General features: G+C 41.5%; 1 protein-coding gene across 1 annotated transcript in view; it reads left to right on the top strand.

The window, feature by feature from the left end:
• Nucleotides 1-20744, top strand: part of ELOVL2 (ELOVL fatty acid elongase 2) — a 71824-nt gene extending 51080 nt beyond the window's left edge. The window contains exons 4-8 of the mRNA XM_006092924.3: nucleotides 7866-7943; nucleotides 12329-12500; nucleotides 15322-15446; nucleotides 15945-16079; nucleotides 19753-20744. Coding sequence (XP_006092986.3) covers nucleotides 7866-7943; nucleotides 12329-12500; nucleotides 15322-15446; nucleotides 15945-16079; nucleotides 19753-19878 — 636 coding nt within the window. The 3' untranslated portion in view covers nucleotides 19879-20744. The remainder of the gene's footprint in view (nucleotides 1-7865; nucleotides 7944-12328; nucleotides 12501-15321; nucleotides 15447-15944; nucleotides 16080-19752) is intronic.
• Nucleotides 20745-20878: the final 134 nt, after the last annotated feature.

The following is a 20878-nucleotide window of genomic DNA, read 5'->3' on the forward strand; positions in this document are numbered from 1 at the left end:
GTAAACACCATAAATTGCTGCCTCGCACAACTACTTCAAAAATACAACTAAAAGATAAAACGGACATCATCCAGAACCACAGGAAGGCTGGCTGAGTGGAAATTCTAAAACTAGAAGGAAAGAGAAAAGCACACTGAGACTCAGAGGAGGTGTGGAAGTAAAGTGCAGAAGTACGGAGGCCCACGTGGAAAGGGCTGGCAACTGAGGACGCGGTTGTCTTTTTCAGTCGGGAGGGAGACACAAGCTCTTGACTGCTCTGATCTCCAGTTCCAGGTGAGTCTCTGGGGACCCAGACTCATCCGGGAAGAAACTGGACTGTCTGGCATTGGTCGGAACTCGAGTGCGGCTTTCTCTCAGAGGTGTTTGCAGCAATTACCGGGACACTGAGAAGCAGGGCCTCTTAGGGTAGGACTGAGGATCATCCATAGCTGTTTGTTCCGCCCTGTTGATTCCCTGAGACCCCGCCCCACCCAAGCTGTGCACAGAGGCTTTTGCATATGAATGGCCTGGCCCTTTGCAATCTGAAAATTACCTAACAAACTGCAGCTGGGCCAGACAGACCCAGAACTTCCAAGAGAAGGTCCAAGGCTCCACAGCAGCTTGCATTGCTTCACAGCTGGCCTCATCTGGGCACCTCCAAAACCCAAACAAAGAAGAGGAATCTGCAGATCTCTCCATAGCTTCTGCTGGGTAGCCTCAGGCAGAGGCTAAATTAGCACCTCCTTAGAGATCCAAGAGCCAGTGTACCCAGTGGTCAGAGTGGGACCATCCAGATTACAACTCCTCAGATTCAAAAGGGACACACTCAGGGGGCAGACTCAGTGAGCACCAAAGCCCCACTGAAGCAAGTCTTGCCCCAGAAGGGTGTCTCCAGCACAGAAGTTCTCCCATTGCAGACACAGCTGATTCTCACAGCCAATTGGCCTGGAGGTCAATTCCTCCCAGTGATACCTACAACAATCAAGACTTAACTACAACAAGACTGTGCACAAAGCCCATAAAGGGGTGCACCAAGAGTGTCCACCTCAGGTAATTGGGGAGGCTGAGCCACTGGGCCCTATAGGACACCTAGCACAGAAAGCCACTCTGTCAACACAGGGAAGCATAAAAAATGTGGAGACAAAGAAACAGGTCAGAAATGACAGAAATGGAGGAAAGCAAACTACTGGATATAGAGTTCAAAACCACATTTTTTAGGTTTTTCAAGAATTTTCTAGAAACCGCCAATAAATTTAGTGAGACCCTCAAGAAATCTAGTGAGACCCTCGAGGTTATGAAAAAGGACCAACTAGAAATTAAGCATACACTGACTGAAATAAAGAATATTATACGGAGTTCCAACAGCAGACTGGAGGATCGCAAGAATCAAGTCAAAGATTTGAAATACGAAGAAGCAAAAAACACCCAACCGGAAAAACAAAAAGAAAAAAGAATCCAAAAATATGAAGATAATGTAAGGAGCCTCTGGGACAACTTCAAGCATATCAACATCCGAATTATGGGGGTGCCAGAAGAAGAGAGAGAGCAAGATATTGAAAACCTACTTGAAGAAATAATAACAGAAAACTTCCCCTACCTAGTGAAAGAAATAGACTTACAAGTCCAGGAAGCGCAGAGAACCCCAAACAAAAGGAATCCAAAGAGGACCACACCAAGACACATCATAATTAAAGTGCCAAGAGCAAAAGACAAAGAGAGAATCTTAAAAGCAGCAAGAGAAAAACAGTCAATTACCTACAAGGGAGTACCCATACGACTGTCAGCTGATTTCTCAACAGTAACTTTGCAGGCCAGAAGGGACTGGCAAGAAATATTCAAAGTGATGAATGCCAAGAACCTACAACCAACATTACTTTACCCAGCAAAGCTATCATTCAGAATTGAAGGTAAGATATAAAGAGCTTCACAGATAAGAAAAAGCTAAAGGAGTTCATCACCACCAAACCAGTATTATATGAAATGCTGAAAGGTATCCTTTAAGAAGAGGAAGAAGAAGAAAAAGGTAAAGATACAAATTATGAACAACAAATACACATCTATCAACAAGTGAATCTAAAAATCAAGTGAATAAATAATCTGATGAACAGAATAAACTGGTGAATATAATAGAATCAGGGGCATAGAAAGGGAGTGGACTGCCCTGGTCCGTTTGGCTCAGTGGATAGAGCGTCGACCTGCGGACTGGGTGGTCCCAGGTTCAATTCCCGTCAAGGGCATGTACCTTGGTTGCGGGCACATCCCCAGTAGGGAGTGTGCAGGAGACAGCTGATCGATGTTTCTCTCTCATCGATGTTTCTAACTCTCTATCCCTCTCCCTTCCTCTCTGTGAAAAATCAATAAAATATATTAAAAAAATAAAATATATTTTAAAAAAAGGAAGGGAGTAGACTGACTATTCTTGGGGGGGAAAGAGGTGGGGAGGGAGAAGAGACTGGACAAAAATCATACACCTATGGATGAGGACAGTGGAGGGGGGGTAAGGGCAGAGGGTGGGGTGGGAACCGGGTGGAGGGGAGCTATGGGGGGAAAAAAGAGGAACAACTGTAATAATCTGAACAATAAAGATTTAATTAAAAAATAAAATAATAAAATAAAAACCGGAATAAAAAAATAAATAAAAAATATAAAAATAAACTGGCAGTTGGACATCCCTCTCACGATCCTGGACCGCTGGCTCCTAATCACTCACCTGCCTGCCTGCCTAGTCATCCCTTTCAGCCCCCTCTGCTGGCCTGGTTGCCCCCAACTGCCCCCCCTGCTGGCCTGGTCACTGCCAACTGCCCCCCCACCAGCTTGGTCACCCCTCACTGCCCCCCTCTTCTGGCCTGGTTGCCCCTCACTGCCCCCCCTGCCAGCCTGGTTGCCACCAACTGTGCCCCCTGCCGGCCTGGTCGCCCCACGCAGCTTTTTCGATCGTCCAAGTTCGGTTATTTCGGATGTGACAGCCCCTGGCTCTTTGTATATATAGATGATACTGTGGCTTAGGAAAGTTACATGATTTGCCTGAGAATAGACAGCTATTGAGTAACAGAGCATTTTTTAAATTAAATACCAAATGCAGTTAGTTTGACTGAAATACAAGTACATCGTCCTCTAAAGAATACTTCCCACATCTTAGGTCTGCTGACCCTGGGATAGCTGTTTCTCAGAATTGACTTCTTCTCGGCTCAGCTCTAGCTGCCCTCATTACAACATGTGCTCCCCATGCCTTTGTAAAGTGCCAAACCCAGGTATTTTACAAAAAACAAAACAAAACAATTGTCCTGCCTATACAACCTAAGTCCTGACAAACAGAGGGAGGGGGAGGGGGAGAGACAGGAGAAGGGACAGAGATAAACAAAATATCTTTTTAAGGAAAAGTTAGGATAGAATCATTCATATAAATTATAAATGGCTGTTTATGGCACAAGTATAGCTGCCTTCCTTGTATCCTTGAACTAAAAAATAATAATAATAAATCCTTGCTAAAAAACAGGTTGTCTCACCTATGGAATTTAGTATGTACATTAGTCTGAAATTCACCATTCTAATAATGGTAAACAACTATTACCTAAAATGACTGTAATAAAACTAATAATGGAGCTTGGGGCATCAGTCGGAGAGCAGAAGATGGGTGGGGTTTGGGGTGCGGAAAGCCATGCTGACAGGTCTAAAATTACATACATAGGTGCTTACCGATTTACCTGACCCTGAAGGGGGAATTTTGTTTTAGGTTCTCTGCTAGGTGAATTTAGTTCACGGATGAGCTTGTGAGGTAGTAATTTACCCCTGTAAAACCAAGGGGAAGATACTCCAATTGGATTGTTGTCACAGGGCGCAGCTGTATTAGAAGGGCAGCTCCAACACCTGCCGGAGCTCCTGTGGTGGAGTCAGGAGATCCGAATCCATGTCATCTGTCACTTCCTCTATCATTTAGAGGAAGCCCTCGGGCCTTCTGGACTTTAGGCAATTTCTCTCTGAAATGGAGATGTGGTACTTGTCCAAGGGCCACATGAGTGAGATGTTAGGGTTATCAGTTCTGTTCAGTGAGCATGTGGTGCAAAGTGTACTAGCCGGGGGGATAGAGACAGAGCGGCAGGTTCTGCACACAAGTGCTCACAGAGGAGTACAGCAGGAGTCAGTAAGTGTGAAAAGGCTTTGTACATTTTAAAGTGAACATCAGCCAGCATCAACAGAAACAAGAACAACCAAGTAAATGGTTTCTTAGGGAGAACTTCTGCACGGAGCTAGTTTTCTGCTACAAATTTTATCCATTTTCTCTTCTCACACTTTTGTATCTCTACTATCAGTTGCCACTTCCTCAACTCCTCCGATTGTAACCTCTTTCAGGATGGGCATAAGGTCTCTTCTTTGATAAGTTTGGGATACATTTAATAGATACCAGTCGAATGACAAGTTTCATTAACCTTGCTGATTTGTTATGCCCACACCAGATGTTTGCTTAGTCTAGGAAATTATTGCTAAAATTATTAATTCTTTCAACAAATATGTATTGAGTTCCTTCCCTGTGTCAGATTCTATTCTTGATTCTAGAATAGAGCCTTTGCCTATTGCAGCGATTTTCAACTGGTGTGCCGAGAGAAATTTTAAAACATGCAGTACCACCCTAGCTGGCTTGGCTCAGTGGATAGAGTGTCGGCCTATGGATCAAAGGATCCTGGGTTCGATTCCGATCAAGGGCACATTCTAGGTGCGGGCTTGGTCCCCAGTGGGGGATGTGCAGGAGGCAGCCAATCAATGATTTTCATCATTGATGTTTCTCTCTCTCCCTCTCCCTTCCTCTCTGATATCAATAAAAATATATTTTTAAAAAATGCAGTACCCAACTATTTAGTCAGGGGCACTGGCCTCTTTTCAAATAAAAGATTTGAAATGAAGATTGTCAAATAAAAAAATTGTAACAGCCAAAACAATAGCCATCTGGTGTGAATGATTCAAAATTATACCTATTTTTTGTCAATCAGCAAAAAATATCTATTTTTTGGTGTGTTGCAGAATTTTAGTAATGTAGGTGTGCCATGAGGTGAGAAAGGTTGACAGTCACTGCCCTCGTGCATTGAAGGGTGATGGCCGGTGGTGGGCAGGAATGCCTCTGGGAGGAGGTGATATTTGGGCTGAGACTGACTGATGAAAGTAAGCCAGACATCTAAAGATCTGGGGAGAGTATGTTCATGCAGGAGGGACAGCAAGTGTCAAGTTTCTGAGGCAGTGACAAGCTTGGTGTTCAAGGACCATAAAAATAAACAATGTAGCAAGGACACAGGAGAGAATGATTCAAGATGAGGTGGGATGTGGCATATCAAATAGGGCCTTGGAAGGCATTTGACTTTTATTCTAAGTATAATGGAAAGCCACTGGGGGATTTTAATGAGGGGAACGATATGATCTCCCTTTTAAAATAGATGATTCTGGTTGCTACATGGAAAATGGACATGAGAGTGAGTTGTGGGGCAAGAATAGAAGCAGAGTCCAGTTCGGATACGATTGCAGTACAACGGTCAACAGATGCTAGTGGCTTGGATTAAGGTGGTGGAGATGGGGAGAAGCCCGTGGATTCTAGCCGTGCTTTGGAGTAGCCCTCGCCTCCTGAAGGCTAAGCCTGTTTGACAGCCTGGTTTTCTTCAGCACATAGGTTGGGTGGCTCCTGCACACCAACCCAGCTAGTGGGTTAGGAATGGTTCAGGGTGTAGCTTGGCTGCTTAATTCTGCTGTTAGCTCTTAAATGGTCAGGTAGTTCTACAGAGGTGATACAGGGATGGGGGTGGCCTGGATAAATCTAATGGAAGCAGGAAATGTCTCAGGGTACAGGATATGGTGTGTCCTCTCCACTACAATATTGTTAGGGTACAGTGAAGAGACTAGAGCTCCTTTCTACAAAACTGTAGCCTGTAGAGGATATTAATAGAGGATATTAATTAACCTTTCTGCACAGTGTTAAACAGCTTTCCTATTTGAAAAATGCACTAATACACAAAAATTCACCTATACTTTTAAGTATCCCTAGATCCCCTGTAGCCTGTCACTGGTTTCCACTTGAGCACCAAGTACATAAAACTCTAGGGACTGTGGAGGGTGATTTGTAATAAATAGATCCCATCAGGAAAATTCAGTCTTTTTTCCTTTCACTGGATCTATTTAGCCTGGTAATCTGTAATTATGATGTTAACTGAAAAGTGCTTTGATTAGAGGGAAAGAGGTAAGTCAGGATAGTAGAGTAAAAGCAAAGATTCTAAAATGTTATAAACTAGGGTTGATGCATGGATTCATGCACTGGTGGGGTCCCTCATTCTGGCCTGCAGGGATCTGGCGGAAACTGGCTCTCTGACATCCCCCAGGGGTCCCAGATTGCAAGAGGGTGGTTCTCAAGTGATGCACCCCAGAATCGGGCTCCCTCCTTTCTGATTCCAGGTACATCACCCAAGAACCGCCACTGCTGTCACCGCAGCACGGCAGCTCCTGCATTGAGCATCTGCCCCCTGGTGGTCATTATACATCATAACTACCAGTCGAAGGGTCAAACAATCGGACAGTCGCTTAGGCTTTTATGTATGTATGTATGTATGTATGTATGTATGTATATATATACACACACATATATATATAATGTTTTTAGTGCTCATCTCTTTTTAATATTCAGTTCATTAACATCTTGTCCCTCCTGCTCTGTGTATATAGTTTGACAGTTCTCTGCCTTTACACATTTCTGATAAGCAGCAGAGAGAAAGCTTTTGTATATAATACCGTGTGTAAATCAAAGCCAAATGCCTTATATTTTAGAATTATTTTATTGAAAATATACATTTTATTGATTTTTCACAGAGAGGAAGGGAGAGGGATAGAGAGAAACATCGATGAGAGAAACATCGATCAGCTGCCTCCTGCACACCTCCTACTGGGGATGTGCCCACAACCAAGGTACATACCCTTGACCGGAATCGAACCTGGGACCCTTCAGTCCACAGGCCGGTGCCCTATCCACTGAGCCAAACTGGTTAGGGCAATATTTTAGAAGTTTAACTTTCTTTGGTAATAGTGGAAAGAAGGGAGAAAACCTCTTCTGTAGAATTTTCCACAAAGAATAAAAAACCTTTTTTGTGGGAAGAACACTAGATAAGGAATTAAAAGGCCTGAATTCCAACCATTGTTCTACTTTCTAGTTATGTAATTTACTTGTGTATTTACTGAGGATTTTTTATGTGGTAGGCATTGAACAGGGGACTATAGATACAAAGATGAATGAAAAAAGGCATAGATTTCATGGAGCTTTTTTATTTTGAGCTAGGGGAATATGGGCATTAATCAATTATAGTCACACAAATGCTTGATTACCACGTAGCATAGATTAATGAAGAAGTGGCATAAGAACTCTTCTGAGCCATGGTTTTCATATCTGTAAAATGATACTTAAATACGTACTTCATAAAATTATTGAGATGATCAATTAAGATAAATACTCTATACCAATATAGAGTATTATTAAAATTATGGTGTAGTTTCCTCACATTTATTTACATTTAATTCTACATTTCATTTGTGGAAATATATGACCAGGTAATTCCTTACACAAAATATTTTTTTACTCAAATGATAGCTAAATTCTGTTTCTTTTTTAGATTTAATTTAAAAAGAAAAAATGTTAGAAGTAAATTACATTAACTTCTGTAAGGACTGTAACCATTGGTATCGGTTCACAGCAAGAATTAAACCCTTTGACAATAAGTGTTTAAGGACAGGATCTAAAGCAAAGTCAAGTTCTGGGACGTCTTACTCAAACCTTAAGTAGATGCCAACTAGGAACATGAATGGGAAATTGTTCTTATCCAAATTCCTGTGTTGATCCCTCGCCTTTCTTGTTTCTTTGGCAGCTTATTCTCTCCAGTTGGGAAGGAGGCTACAACCTGCAGTGTCAGGATCTCGCCAGTGCAGGGGAAGCCGATGTCCGGGTGAGTCATGAGGAGCAACTCGCCACCTGTAACCTTTTCTTGCTGAAAAGAACAGAAGGCTCCCTCCTCGTAGCTATGAGGATGGGGGCTGGGGTAGATGAGAAAGGAACGCCTGTTCTAATAGAAATGTTTGGTAGCAAAAATGCTTTTCAAATGGCCAGCCGTGGGAGACAGACTGAACACATTGTGCTATGCCCGCGTAATGGACCTCTTTCATCATGGAGTGAGGGGGTCTCTGCAGGGTTACAGAACCTCCTCCAGGGTATGGCTACATGAAGAGAAGCAGCCTGTATAGCCCTTGTTTACAGTGTAGTACCTTTTGTGCGAGCAATGATATGAATACATGTGTGTATTGCTCATGTCTTTAAAAGGAAACAATGGCAGAATAAACCAAAAGCGAACAAAGTGGTTTCCTTTGGTGCAGGGAACAATGAAGAAGGGACAAGATAGAAGCTGGACTTCTCTTAATGTGCATTGTATTACATTTGACTTTGGAACCATTAACTGTTTTACATAATTATGAAACAAAATTAAATCTAAAAAAATAAAAAAGCAGGGCAGCTTCCCAAAAGAAACTTGGAAATAAAATAAAATAAATGAATATACCATATATTAAGTTGGTGACATAATCAGCCAAAGAAGAATTATTTCAAGTAACATTAAAATCCAGTGTTTTGACTGGGCATCACTAGTGAATATATCTTATCAGTATTCAGTAATTATTTATTGCTATTAATAAAAATATTGGTATTGCTTTTTTGAGACTATTATAGGTACACAGTAGGATAAAGTAATTATACAATAATGTTAACATCATTACAACTAATATTTAAACATAAAAGAAAGGAGAGATCAGTAAGAAATTTAAATGAAACACCATAATCATAGATTCAAATTGGAACTATCAGAACTAACTTGATTCTTTCTAAAACAAACATGTTTTTAGTTTTCTGTAGAAAAGGCCTAGTTAGTCTGTGCGGAACAATGAGCAGAGAATCCCCAGATTGTGTTCTGTAAATACTATACTTTTCCACCAGAAGGGATGGGTTCTTCGCGAATCGGACAGCTTTTGGGTTGGGTGGGAAATGTGTATGGGGAGAATCCAGGAGCTCTCATGGCGGAGAGCCAGGGAATAGCCAAGGCTGCTGGTCCACCAAAGATCCAGGTGCCTCCTGGACAGGACTCCCTCTGCTGAATGTGGGCAGGGTGAGTATCCAAAGGAACACCGACTGCAGTGGATTGAAACATATTAAATTTATTTTAAAAACCACAAGCTTAAAATGATACTAAAAAACCCTCATTGTTTTTTGAAGGTTGCAAAACACCAACTCATTGTAGAAAAAAAATTAAAGGGAAAGAATCAAAAGTTTTCTTGCCTTTCATGTGTGCATCTCCAAAGAGGAAGAGTTCTTAGAAGAAGAGCAAAGGCATGAGGAACAAGAGAATTGAAATCATCAATTTGGAACACCTCCTGAAGTCATGGATCTAGACAGCAGTGATGAGGAAATGATAAAACTGTTGGGTGAAAGTTGAATGGAAACTTCGTAAGGATTGGATGAGGCTGGTAACACCTGAACTCACTGTACAGGAGTACCAGAAATGATGCCCCTCTTTTTCATGGACTTCAGAGGCGGTCGCTGCTTCAGGATGAAGCTGAACACCTCTTTTCCAGCATCTGGCTGCCAGAGACTCATTGAGGTGGACGATGAACACAAACTCAGAAGCATATGGCCACAGAAGTTGCTGCAGACACTCTGGATGAAGAATGGAAGGGCTATGTGGTGTGAATTAGTGGTGGAAATGAAAAAACAAGGTTTCCCCATTAAGCAGGTGTCTTTTGGCCATGTCTGCTGGCTGCTGAGTAAGGGGCATTCCTGTCATAGACCAAGAACTGGGGAGAGAGAGCAGATCTGTTCGGGGTTGCGTTATGGATGCCAATCTGAGTTCTCAACTTGATCATCATAAAACATGACCAAGAGAGATATTCCTAGAGAAAGATTTATTCCTGGTTGTTCTGATACTACTGTGCCTCATCGCCTGGGGCCCAAAAGAGCTAGCGGAATCTGCAGACTTTCAGTCTCTCTGAGGAAGATGATGTCCACCAATATGTTGTGAGAAAGAAGGTTAGAAACCTCAGACCAAAGCACCCGAGATTCAGTATCCTGTTACCCCACGTGTCCTTCAACATAAACGTCGGCGCTGAAGAAACAATGTACTAAGAAAAATAAGTAAGAGGCTGCAGAATATGCTAAACTTCTGGCCAAGAGAGTGAAGGAGGCCAAAGAAAAACTCCAGGAACAGATTGCCAAGAGGCATGGGCTACCTTCTCTGAGAGCTTCTACCTCTAAGGCAGAGTCCAGTCAAAAATGGGATTTTCTAAGAGTAATAAATAAGAACAAACTTTAAAAGAGAGAGAGAAAAAAAGAAATAGTGTCCCTCTTGATGTGATAGGAAGTTTACAGAACCACCTATGAAGGAATCTTGCCCCCAACTTAACCTGAGTCCAACCAAACCTCTAAGTGCTAGTTACAGAAAATGTGGGGGATGGAGAAACAGGTTAAATAACACCAGGAAAAAACAGTCATCCAAATCCATAATAATATTATTAGAATTCTCTACAACAGCTGATCTAACTTTTTTAAGAATAAAAGACATGAAAGAAAAGGGGGGAGCAAGGAAAGGGAGAGTGATTGGTTAGAAGAGACTTAAGAACCATAGCAAGCAAATGCAGCTGGACCTTGTTTGGACCCTGATTTAAACAAATCATTTATAAAGAGACATTTTTGAGATAGGTTTGAACATGGACAAGGCTATTAGAAGATAGTAAGGAAATATTAATTTTATTAGATAATGTCACTGTGGTTATGTCTAAAAAAACTCACTATTAGTAGTTTTTATAGATAAAATAATACTTTGAATTTTCTTATATGCTGCACTCATCCCCCCCCTCCAAACAAAGTGGTGGGAAATAGAATTGATTCAACAAATTTGGAATCATATTGAAATTCAGTGATAGATGCCACAAATTTTATTATACTTGTTCTCCCTGCGCTTGTGAATGTTTGAAAATTTCCATAATAAAAAACATGGGTTATTAATGAGGGAGATGGTGGAAATCCTTTTAATTAAAATCTTTAACATGTACATTTTTAAAGCACCTTCAAAGCAAAAATGCAAAAAGAAAAAAGGAAGATATATCGATATCTCTACACCCATTTTATTTCTGATATCTCATCATAGACCAGTACACATTGGGATACCTTACAGTCCTCCAAAGGTCATTGTTGCATGTATGTATTATTTATATTTATGGTTTAATTTTTTTGGATTAATATTTTGAAGATTTATTGTTACCTCAAACATAAGACGCCACCACACCTTATCTTCCTGAGAATAGATAGCATGTATCCTAATTTCAAAGTTCCTGTTATATAGCGTCTCCTCTCATGTTGGCATGTGAGCGCTGAGGGGCTCAGAGGGAAGGGAAGTGGTGCTCACGACCTACTGCCAGTGAGGAAGAAAAGCATCTTGATTTTGAACCTTTTAGTTTAAGGAAGAGGCATGGAAGGAGTAGTCATGGACTGCTCCCGGGTAGTATAATGTTAGGAGACACACATGTACATTAGAGGAATAGATAACAAGTGAAATCTAGCGTAACCAACAGGAGTGATCTGTTGAGTGTGAGGCCCTGAGCAAAGGCAAGACAGTCTCTTTCTTCAAGTGATTGGCAGTCTTTTGGGAAAGGTAGATTCATAACACTGACTACACTTTATGTGGTTATTAAAAGAGGCATAAAATAGTTGGGGAATATACATGAAGAAGCAGTTGATTCAGCCTGAGAAAGGAAAGAGGTAGAGCTCCAGAGAAGGGTGGTTTTAAGAGGAGTATGCAGCCCTATCCGTTTTGGCTCAGTGGATAGAGCGATGGCCTGCAGACTGAAGGGTCCCAGATTCGATTCCGGTCAAGGGCATGTACCTTGGTTGCGGGCACATCCCCAGTTAGGGGTTGTGCAGGAGGCAGCTGATTGATGTTTCTCTCTCATCAATGTTTCTAACTCTCTATCCCTCTCCCCTCCTCTCTGTAAAAAATCAATAAAATATATATATATATATTTTTTTTTTTTTTTTTAAAAAGAGGAGTATGCATTGGTTCTGCAGGTGCAGGGGAGTAGCTTGATCAGACACGAATTTTGGAAAGATGATACTAGAGTAGGTTGGAATGCTGGGAATAAGGAACAATGGAGGCAGAGACGCCAGGCAGACGCTCTCTCGGTAGTCTGACAGAAATGCATGCAGTGGGGCGCAGGACACAGAATGCTGGGAGGGCAGCGCGGGCGCGTTTTCATTGCTCACCTTTTATTTTTCCCATTTTACATTTTTTTACAGGTAGCCAAGGTGTTGTGGTGGTACTACTTCTCCAAATTAATAGAGTTCCTGGACACGATTTTCTTTGTTTTGCGGAAAAAAACCAGTCAGATTACTTTTCTTCATGTATATCATCATGCCTCTATGTTTAACATCTGGTGGTGTGTTTTGAACTGGATACCTTGTGGGCAAAGTAAGTGATTTTGTTAACTTTTTCAGTTCTATGTAATGGATCTTACAAGGCCTCTAGCGTGTCTCCTGTGTTGAGCATTGCGTGCAGGTCAGGAGAGGACGAGGGGCCATGGCATAGCCTGCTTTGTCACACAGGGATGCACATGTTTGCCAGTGGCCCTTCGTTTCTGGTCTCTGATACCGGCAAAGTCTGAGTGTTACCTTAAATTTTAAAAATGTTTTCTTTTTCGTGCACCAAATGTCCAATGGCCAGAAGCACATATCATGGCTGGAGCGGTTTTACTCCAATACCTGGGGCTGAAGAAATACTAGGAAATGTGGCACCTTTCAGTCACCGCTTGGCCGTGGTATAGATTGAGTCATTTCAGCTTTTAGGGCTTGTTTTTCCATTCTGAGAAAATGAAAGCCACGTTGCTGACCCACCAGAGTATTGGCTTGTTTTGTTTACTAAGAACTACAATAATATGTTTCACCCATTCATTCATATCTATATATTTTGAATGAAACAAAAATTTCATGAGACAATATTTAGCCTGGCTCTGTCCTTTTATTTCAAATTCTATTTCACTTTTTCAAAAAGTTGGTGACAATGTTACTGCATTGACTTACTAATGGGTCGGTTATGACCTGCAGTTGGAGAAACCCTGAGCTAGAGAGAGCAGTACTTTCTATCTGGTATTGTCTTATACCCAAGAATTAAAGGATATTCTATGAAAAATCAGAATTGCTAAAACTTAAGTCAAAATTATCTTGTGCTAGGATTTAGGATCTTGTGGAGATGAAATTTTTAAAACACCAAGGATATTTGGGCTACATCAGTGACTGTGAAGATGCAAACTCACCCCACAGTCTGAAGAAGGGAGTTGCTGGGGTGCCATGGGCAGAGAGAGATGCTGCCCCACCTCTCCTGGCCTGACAGAATCTGGTTTCTTGAGTTCAGTGATTAAGACCATAATTGACTTACACTGTAATCAATATATAGACTATAATCAACACCAAAGGACAGTGGTCAAGTTATTTTTATGATTGTCAGCAGTTTCATTACAAATCACTAAGCATATAAAGCGAGTCTCAAATAATCACTGTATAAAGACATAGAATTCCTATGAATAAAATACTACGTGTGAGACCATTTCTCTTCAATCTAGAATATTATAAAAATTATAAGCAGCAACAAATTTTTAATTGATGAAAATGAAAACTCAGGTGGCTAAAAAATATCACTAATATAGCTCAGAGTACCTGGTACTCTGAAACTATATTTGTGTTTTCGTATAATTCAAGTGCCCTACCAAGTTATTCCAGCCAGTGTTTCTTAAGGACGCACTAGATGCATGGTGTTACTCCTCTTGTCCCTTACTCGTTGCTTTGCATTTATCTATCCAGATCTCTAACCCAGGACTGGAAAACCAGGCTAGAGAATTTAAATTAATTAACCAGTGCCTTTTAGTTTATATAGTATTATAACATCTCAATCCTACCACAAGCCTTAAGAGATAATTATTATTATATCCATTTTCCAGGTGAGAAAAATAAAAATTTACCAAGTCAAAGTAGCATATCCAAGGGAACTTAGCTAATAGGGGGTTGTGTAGCTCCACAGTATCTCTTAATAGGATTGATGGCTCGCAGACCAGCCCTCTGGACCCCAAGCTCACACACAGAACAGTACCCAGCCCAAAGTGAACACTAGTAAGCACTGTACACATATTGATTGAGTTAAGCCTCATAATAAATAGTGAGTTCCCTGTTTCCAGCAAATAATCCCTTCTGACATCTTCCCTCTTACAGCTACATCCTTTCGATCCTTAGTTGACCAACATAGAACTGTTCCTTCCCCTTGGTGTCCTGAAACACCATTCACCACGCTGGTGGCAGTGTAGGAGGATGTGAAGATTGTGGCAGGGGCTGGGGGAGTGCTTCAGCACAGCTAGCACAGCAGATGCCCTAAAATCGGATTTTACAGTCTTTGTCCTTTAGTCCATGAGTTGACCCATCTCTCCTTAGTCCCAGCCTTTCTCATCCTGCTGCTGGCTCTTCTTTCTCCCCCATATTCGCTCACCTTCCCCAGCGTCTCCTGGTTCCTAGGTTCCTTTCAGGTAGATTTTATTAACTTAATTATGAAGAGCAACATATTTTGCTTGATTCTTGAGCAGCCTCTTCAACCATGTCCTGAAGGCTCTCTTTCTTTTCTTTTTTTATCCTTACCCGAGGATATTTTTTCCATTGATTTTTTTTTTTTTTGAGAGTGGAGAGAAGGGAGAAGGGGGAAGAGAGAGAGAAACAAACATTCATCAATGTGAGAGAGGCAATCGATTGGTTGCCTCCCTTGCCTCCCACAAGTGCCCTGGACCAGGGCCAGGGATGGAGCCTGCAACTGAGGTATGTCCCCTTGACCGGGAATCGAACCCGCTGATGTTTCAGTCCTAGGGCCAAACCGGCCAGAGCTGAAGGCTCTCTTTCTACAATCAGAATGGCTCATCGAAGATTTAGCTAAAGCAGATACTTCTGTCATTGGCTTTAAGCTAACTTTTTTTTTTCTCCCTGATTAGCTGACAGCAATGAGTTAAAGGGACAGTAAAACCTTTGCACAACAGGAATTACCGGTTTGGTTGGCACTCTAAGCACTATGCAGTTTAGTCCTATTAGGTGACTTGCTGAATCCTGGAGTGATGGCACAGTAATCAGGGATTTTGTCAGTGTGAACTGTTAGTGTCATATTGTTATTCATCTTCATGATGAGCAGGAAGGATCTCACTTGACAAAGAACGAACAGTCCTACTTTCTAGAAGAGCAGTAATTCCTGTGTGGTACTTTCATAGGTTTCTTTGGACCCACTCTGAACAGTTTTATCCACATTCTTATGTATTCCTACTACGGGCTGTCTGTGTTTCCGTCGATGCACAAGTATCTGTGGTGGAAGAAATACCTCACCCAGGCTCAACTGGTATGTCCTCCCTCCCTCCTTTCAGCTCTTCTCCATGTGAAGTTCCTACATATTCGCATGGGTTGGGGAAAGGTCACAGCAATCCCAGCCTTCCTAGAAGTCAGCGGCTTTGCCACAGGTGATAGAGATGCCTATTTTTCTCTAAAGAGGGCCTATTAAGAATGAAACCTTGCAGGCTAAAACATCCTTTTCGTATGTCATTAGCTTATTCCTTGATTTGAAATGTAGACAATACTTTTAAAATTAATGTTGTTAAATCATTTCAGCTGCTACTTTTCCATGAGAAAAGTAATGAACAATTAAGTGAGCAATTGTAGTTACTTACTAATAACATTTCTGGATAGGATAGCAGGCTGCTTTAGCGTGTTTTTTGTTTTTGTTTTATTCTTACACAATTTAAGGAGTCAAAGTAATTGATCTCTAGATGTACAGAACTTCACAGCGGTCCGTGTGTGGCTCGGCTGGTTCCCTCACATGGTGCCCTTCCTGCCCTTCCAGGTGCAGTTCGTGCTCACCATCACCCACACCATGAGTGCTGTCGTGAAACCCTGTGGCTTCCCCTTCGGGTGTCTGATCTTCCAATCTTCTTACATGCTTACATTAGTCATCCTGTTCTTAAATTTTTATTTCCAGGTAAGTTAAATGTAAATGTTCAGTGGTAAAACATAAGAGACTGTGCACTTCTACATTATATATTTGTTTCATTTTACTGATTAAATATTATAGTAGCACATGTTTGTTGATAAATTCAAATAACAGAGATGCACAAAGTAAAAATGAAACCTGCATCCCTAACTGCTCTCCCAACGAAGGAAGTCCTCCTCAGAGGATAACTTATCCAGTGTCAGTTGAGTGGGCATTCTGTAGACATTTTTCAATGTGTACATATAAAGTTTTATCAAATATTATGCATTTGTATCCTACAGTTGCACAGTGCTACCAAAGCCTGAAGTCAAAAAGTTAAACACTGCATACAGTAAGACGGATCCAGGAAATTTATGTGAATGAAGAAAATCATGGGCTAAATGAGTATCATATTAAAAAATTGTTTCCATATCAGCTACTGTGACGTATAGACTCACTGTTCCCTTGGAAAGCATTATTTTCGGGCAACGAGTGTGCAAAGGTCACATTGACTTTTTTGAGTATCATTTTCTTTTCTTTTTTTTAAATCTTCACCTGAGGATATGTTTTTGTTTTTTACTGATTTTTTTTTTTTAGAGAGAGAAGAAGAGGGAGAGAGAGAGAGAGGAGAGAGAGAGAGAGAGAGAGAGAGAGAGAGAGAGAGAGAGAGAGGCATTGATATGAAAGAGAAACATTGATTGGTTGCTTCCGTAAACATCCCAACCGGGACAGACCCGCAACCTAGGTATGTGCCCTGACCAGGAATAGAACCATTGACTTACGGAGAACCGTCACCTGGTCCACAGATGAGGCTCCATCCAACTGAGCTACCCAGGCAGGACAAGTGTTATTTTCTTTTTAATTAAAAATTTAAAGGGAGGAGAGCTTCAAAATGCAATTTCAAAGCAACTCTGTGATACAAGACCTGATAAAGTGGTAACTGCACAGGCCTCAGGTGGTTGTAGGTTTGTTGTTTTTTATTTTTTTTAATATATTTTTATTTCAGAGAGGAAGGGATAAGGAGAGAAAGATAGAAACATCGGTGATGAGAGAGAATCATTGTTTGGCTGCCTCCTGCACGCCCCCTACTGGGTTTGAGTCCACTATCCGGGCATGTGTCCTGATGGGGAATCCAACTGTGACCTCCTGATTTATAGGTCCACGCTCAACCACTCAGACACACTGGCCGGACTGGTTTAGTTTTAATTTGCTCTCCTTTGTGGGCTGGAGAAATAGAAAACTTCATGAAAAAAATGAGAACACACATTTATATTCAAAACAGTACTTTTGAAATTGTATTCAGCTGTATTTTCTTCTTCTTCAGACATACAAGTGTTTTCTGATTTTTTAATTTGCATGTGCTGAAAGTCAACCCGTAGTGTTTTATACAAAGTACAACTGTGGGAACTGAACTTTGGACAGTTTTTCAGCTCTTGTGTTTCTGAAAGTAGACTGGCTAGGCTTTGTCTGTTATAAGAGATAAAAGTTTCCTTTGAGAATTTCTAAAGAAATAGGCATTGATAGAACCAAACAAAGCCATGGGGGGTGGGGTATGGGGGGGTGGAGTAAGGGACTGAATGTTGAAACTTGAAGAGAAGCACATAGCCCAGCAGGGGTCGCCAATGGCACTCAGAGCTTTAAATCTACTTGATTCAATTGAATCTTAGTCTTTTCAAGTTGAGTATATTTTTTTTAGTCTTAACCCTTAATACCATTGTTTTAAAAAATAAAAAAGATAAAAATGAGATGAGATTAGATATTTTGTCAGAACAGCAAAGATATGCCAAAACCGAAATTAAGCAAAGTCCCAGGTACTAGTACTTTAAAATAACAGTACTTTTCACTTGAATTGTATTTTTGTTTAATTATGTCCTTAAGTCATGGGGATGTGATGTATAGCATGGTGACTATAGTTAATAATACTGTGTTGCATATTTGTAAGTTGCTAAGATAGTAGATCTTAAAAGCTCTCATCACAGGACTTGGCCAGTGTCGGCCTGAGCACCGAAAGTCTTGGGTTCGATTCCTGGTCAAGGGCACATACCTCAGTTGCAGTTTCGATCAGGGTGCTTGCAGGAGGCAACCAATCAATGTGTCTCTCTCTCTCTCTCTCTCTCTCTCTCTTTCTCTTTCTCCTTCACCCTCCATCCCTCCCTTCCACTCTCTAAAAAGCAATGGAAAAATATGTTCTCATCACAAGAAAAAAGTTGTGTGGTGATAGATGTGAACTAGACTTATTGTGGTGATAATTTCACAATATATACAAATATTGAATCATGTTGTACACCTGTAAACTAAGATAATGTATATCAATTATACCTCAATTAAATATATATATGCTTTCTATGTAAGCAACTAATGCAGAATAAATTAAATGCTAATACCATAATACATAAATACTATGCTCATAAAGTGAAAGAAACCACCTTTCATTAGAATTCATACAAATGTCCTGTTTTCACCCTATTTTTATTTTTAACCAAAATCTTTTTAAAAAAATAATTGATAGACTTATTTTTAGTAGTTTTAGGGTTATAGAACTGAGCAGATAGTACAGAATTCCCACATACCCCTTCTACCCCTTCAGTTCCCCCTATTAACATTTAGTATCGTGTTGCATTTGTTACAATTGATGAGCCAATATTGATACATTATTAACTACTAGAGGCCCAGTGCATAAAAATTCATGCACTGGAGGGGGGGTCCCTCAGCCCGGCCCGCCCCCTCTCACAGTCCGGGAGCCCTCAGGAGCGGGAGGCAACCCTTCGATTAGGGGAAGGCGACGCCCCCATCACACCTCTGCTGCTGCCACTGCTGGCAACGCAAGCCTCAGCTGGCCCTGGTTACCTGCGCCTCAGGTGGCCCTGGGCAGCTGGGGGGCTGAGGGGACTGGGGGACTCCAGAGGCAGGCGCGCAGAGCAGCCAGGCCCTCCTGGGGGCGGGCCCAGCCTTCCTGAGCACCTGCCACCCCAGAGGGGCTGAGGGGACTGGGCACACCATCTTGTGGCTGTGGGTGCCGCCATCTTTGAGGGCGTGGCAGTCAATTAGCATATTCCCTCCTTATTGGCTGTGGGTGCCACCATCTTTGAGGACGTGTCAGTCAATTAGCATATTCCCTCCTTATTGGCTGTGGGCACCACCATCTTTGATGGCGGGGCAGTCAATTAACATATTCCCTCCTTGTTGGCTGTGGGTGCTGCCACCTTTGTGACAGTGTGAGGGTCAACTAGCATATTCCCTCTTTATTAGATAGGATAGTCCAGGGTTTACATTTCCCTCCTTGTGTTGTACATTCTATGGATTTTGACAGATGCATAAAGTTATTTCATGCAGAATATAACCCCTCTGTTTCTCACAGCTTCACTATAGTCCCCACATTTGTTCCTGGGCCCTTTCTTATGGCTGCAGCGCCATCACTTGCTGCTCCTAGTCCCTAGGCAGGCTGTCCGGGCTGCCCACACCCCAGGGAAGCTCAGCACTCCTGACCTGTCACTACCTTATGTCCCTGCTACTGAAGATCCAGAAGCTTTAAAATTGTCATATTAAAGATAAGAATTCTTATTACAAAGTCCAGTACCCAAGCAAATCATACACTGTTTTAGACTATATGCCACTTTAGAGACGTCTTATTAAAGAATCCTTTTTCTTTTCCTTTTCTCTTCAAAATGTACACATCCTACAGACATACCGAAAAAAGCCAATGAAGATAGAGACGGAAGAGTTACCATCAGGGAAAGAAGTGAAGAATGGATTCTCCAAAGCCTACTTCACTGCAGCTAACGGAGTGATGAACAAGAAGGCACAGTAATATCAGCAGCAGACACAGCATATATAATGGCCTAACAGATCCGCTTGCTCTCAGGCAAGGACTGAATTGAACGTTATATATGCTTTAGCATACACTAACTTCCTTTGCGTTCATAAATCATTTGTACCCAGAATGTATTAATATCTTGCTATGAGGTTAATCTGTTAATTGAGTGCTTCTGTCAGCATTGAGGTGAGCTCTGTAGCCCTCCCACTGGCGCCCCTTCTCTCCTCCCCCAGGCCTGCCCCTCAAAGGAGCTCTTCGCTGCCTCACACACAGCCAGAGAGCAGGGCACTGTTTGTCACAGCAGGTCTTCAAATAAAAAGTTAACAGTTTGTTCTCATGAAAATGTTTAAAAGAAAATGTTAGTTCTCTCCCAGATACAGGGTGTGTTCTAATCTACATGAAGCAATAATTGTCAGTGCATAAAGGAATTAGTCCCTCTGTTCCTTTAGGGGTCAACCCCAGAAGATATTAAAAGAGGATTATAAATGGAAAATCTAACAAAACTTTTAAGCTGTGTCTGTCAGATTCCCACAGCCACTCCTAACTTTCAACATAGTGATGTGGTAATGAAACTTGAGGAAAAAATCCTCTGCCAAATCCTCATAGCTCAGGGGCTTTGAATAGTTGTTCCTCAGTTTTAATTTGGTTTCCTTGACTATTCGTGTCTACCTCTCATGTTAAGTTGCCTCGGTTGGGATATAGACAGACACAGTGCTCATGTTCAAGAGCAGGAGCTAAACCCTGGCTGCCTGCTGCTTTCTGAGCAAGGACTCAGGTCCAGTCTGCCCTTTTCTTAGTAGGATATGCCACTGGGGACATACATACATCAGAAACTCAGAGCTTTTGGGGGGGAAGAGACATTGAACTTCGTTTGTGAATAATAATTCCTTAATACCTGCCCATCAAGTCTTATGCAGGATAAAATTTTGAAAATGGGTAACCTAAAAATCGGAAGGATGAATACAAAAGATTTCTCATCATTCGAAGCCATTGG

The sequence above is a fragment of the Myotis lucifugus genome, unplaced genomic scaffold (assembly GCF_000147115.1).
Source record: "Myotis lucifugus unplaced genomic scaffold, Myoluc2.0 scaffold_107, whole genome shotgun sequence".
Lineage (NCBI taxonomy): Eukaryota > Metazoa > Chordata > Mammalia > Chiroptera > Vespertilionidae > Myotis > Myotis lucifugus.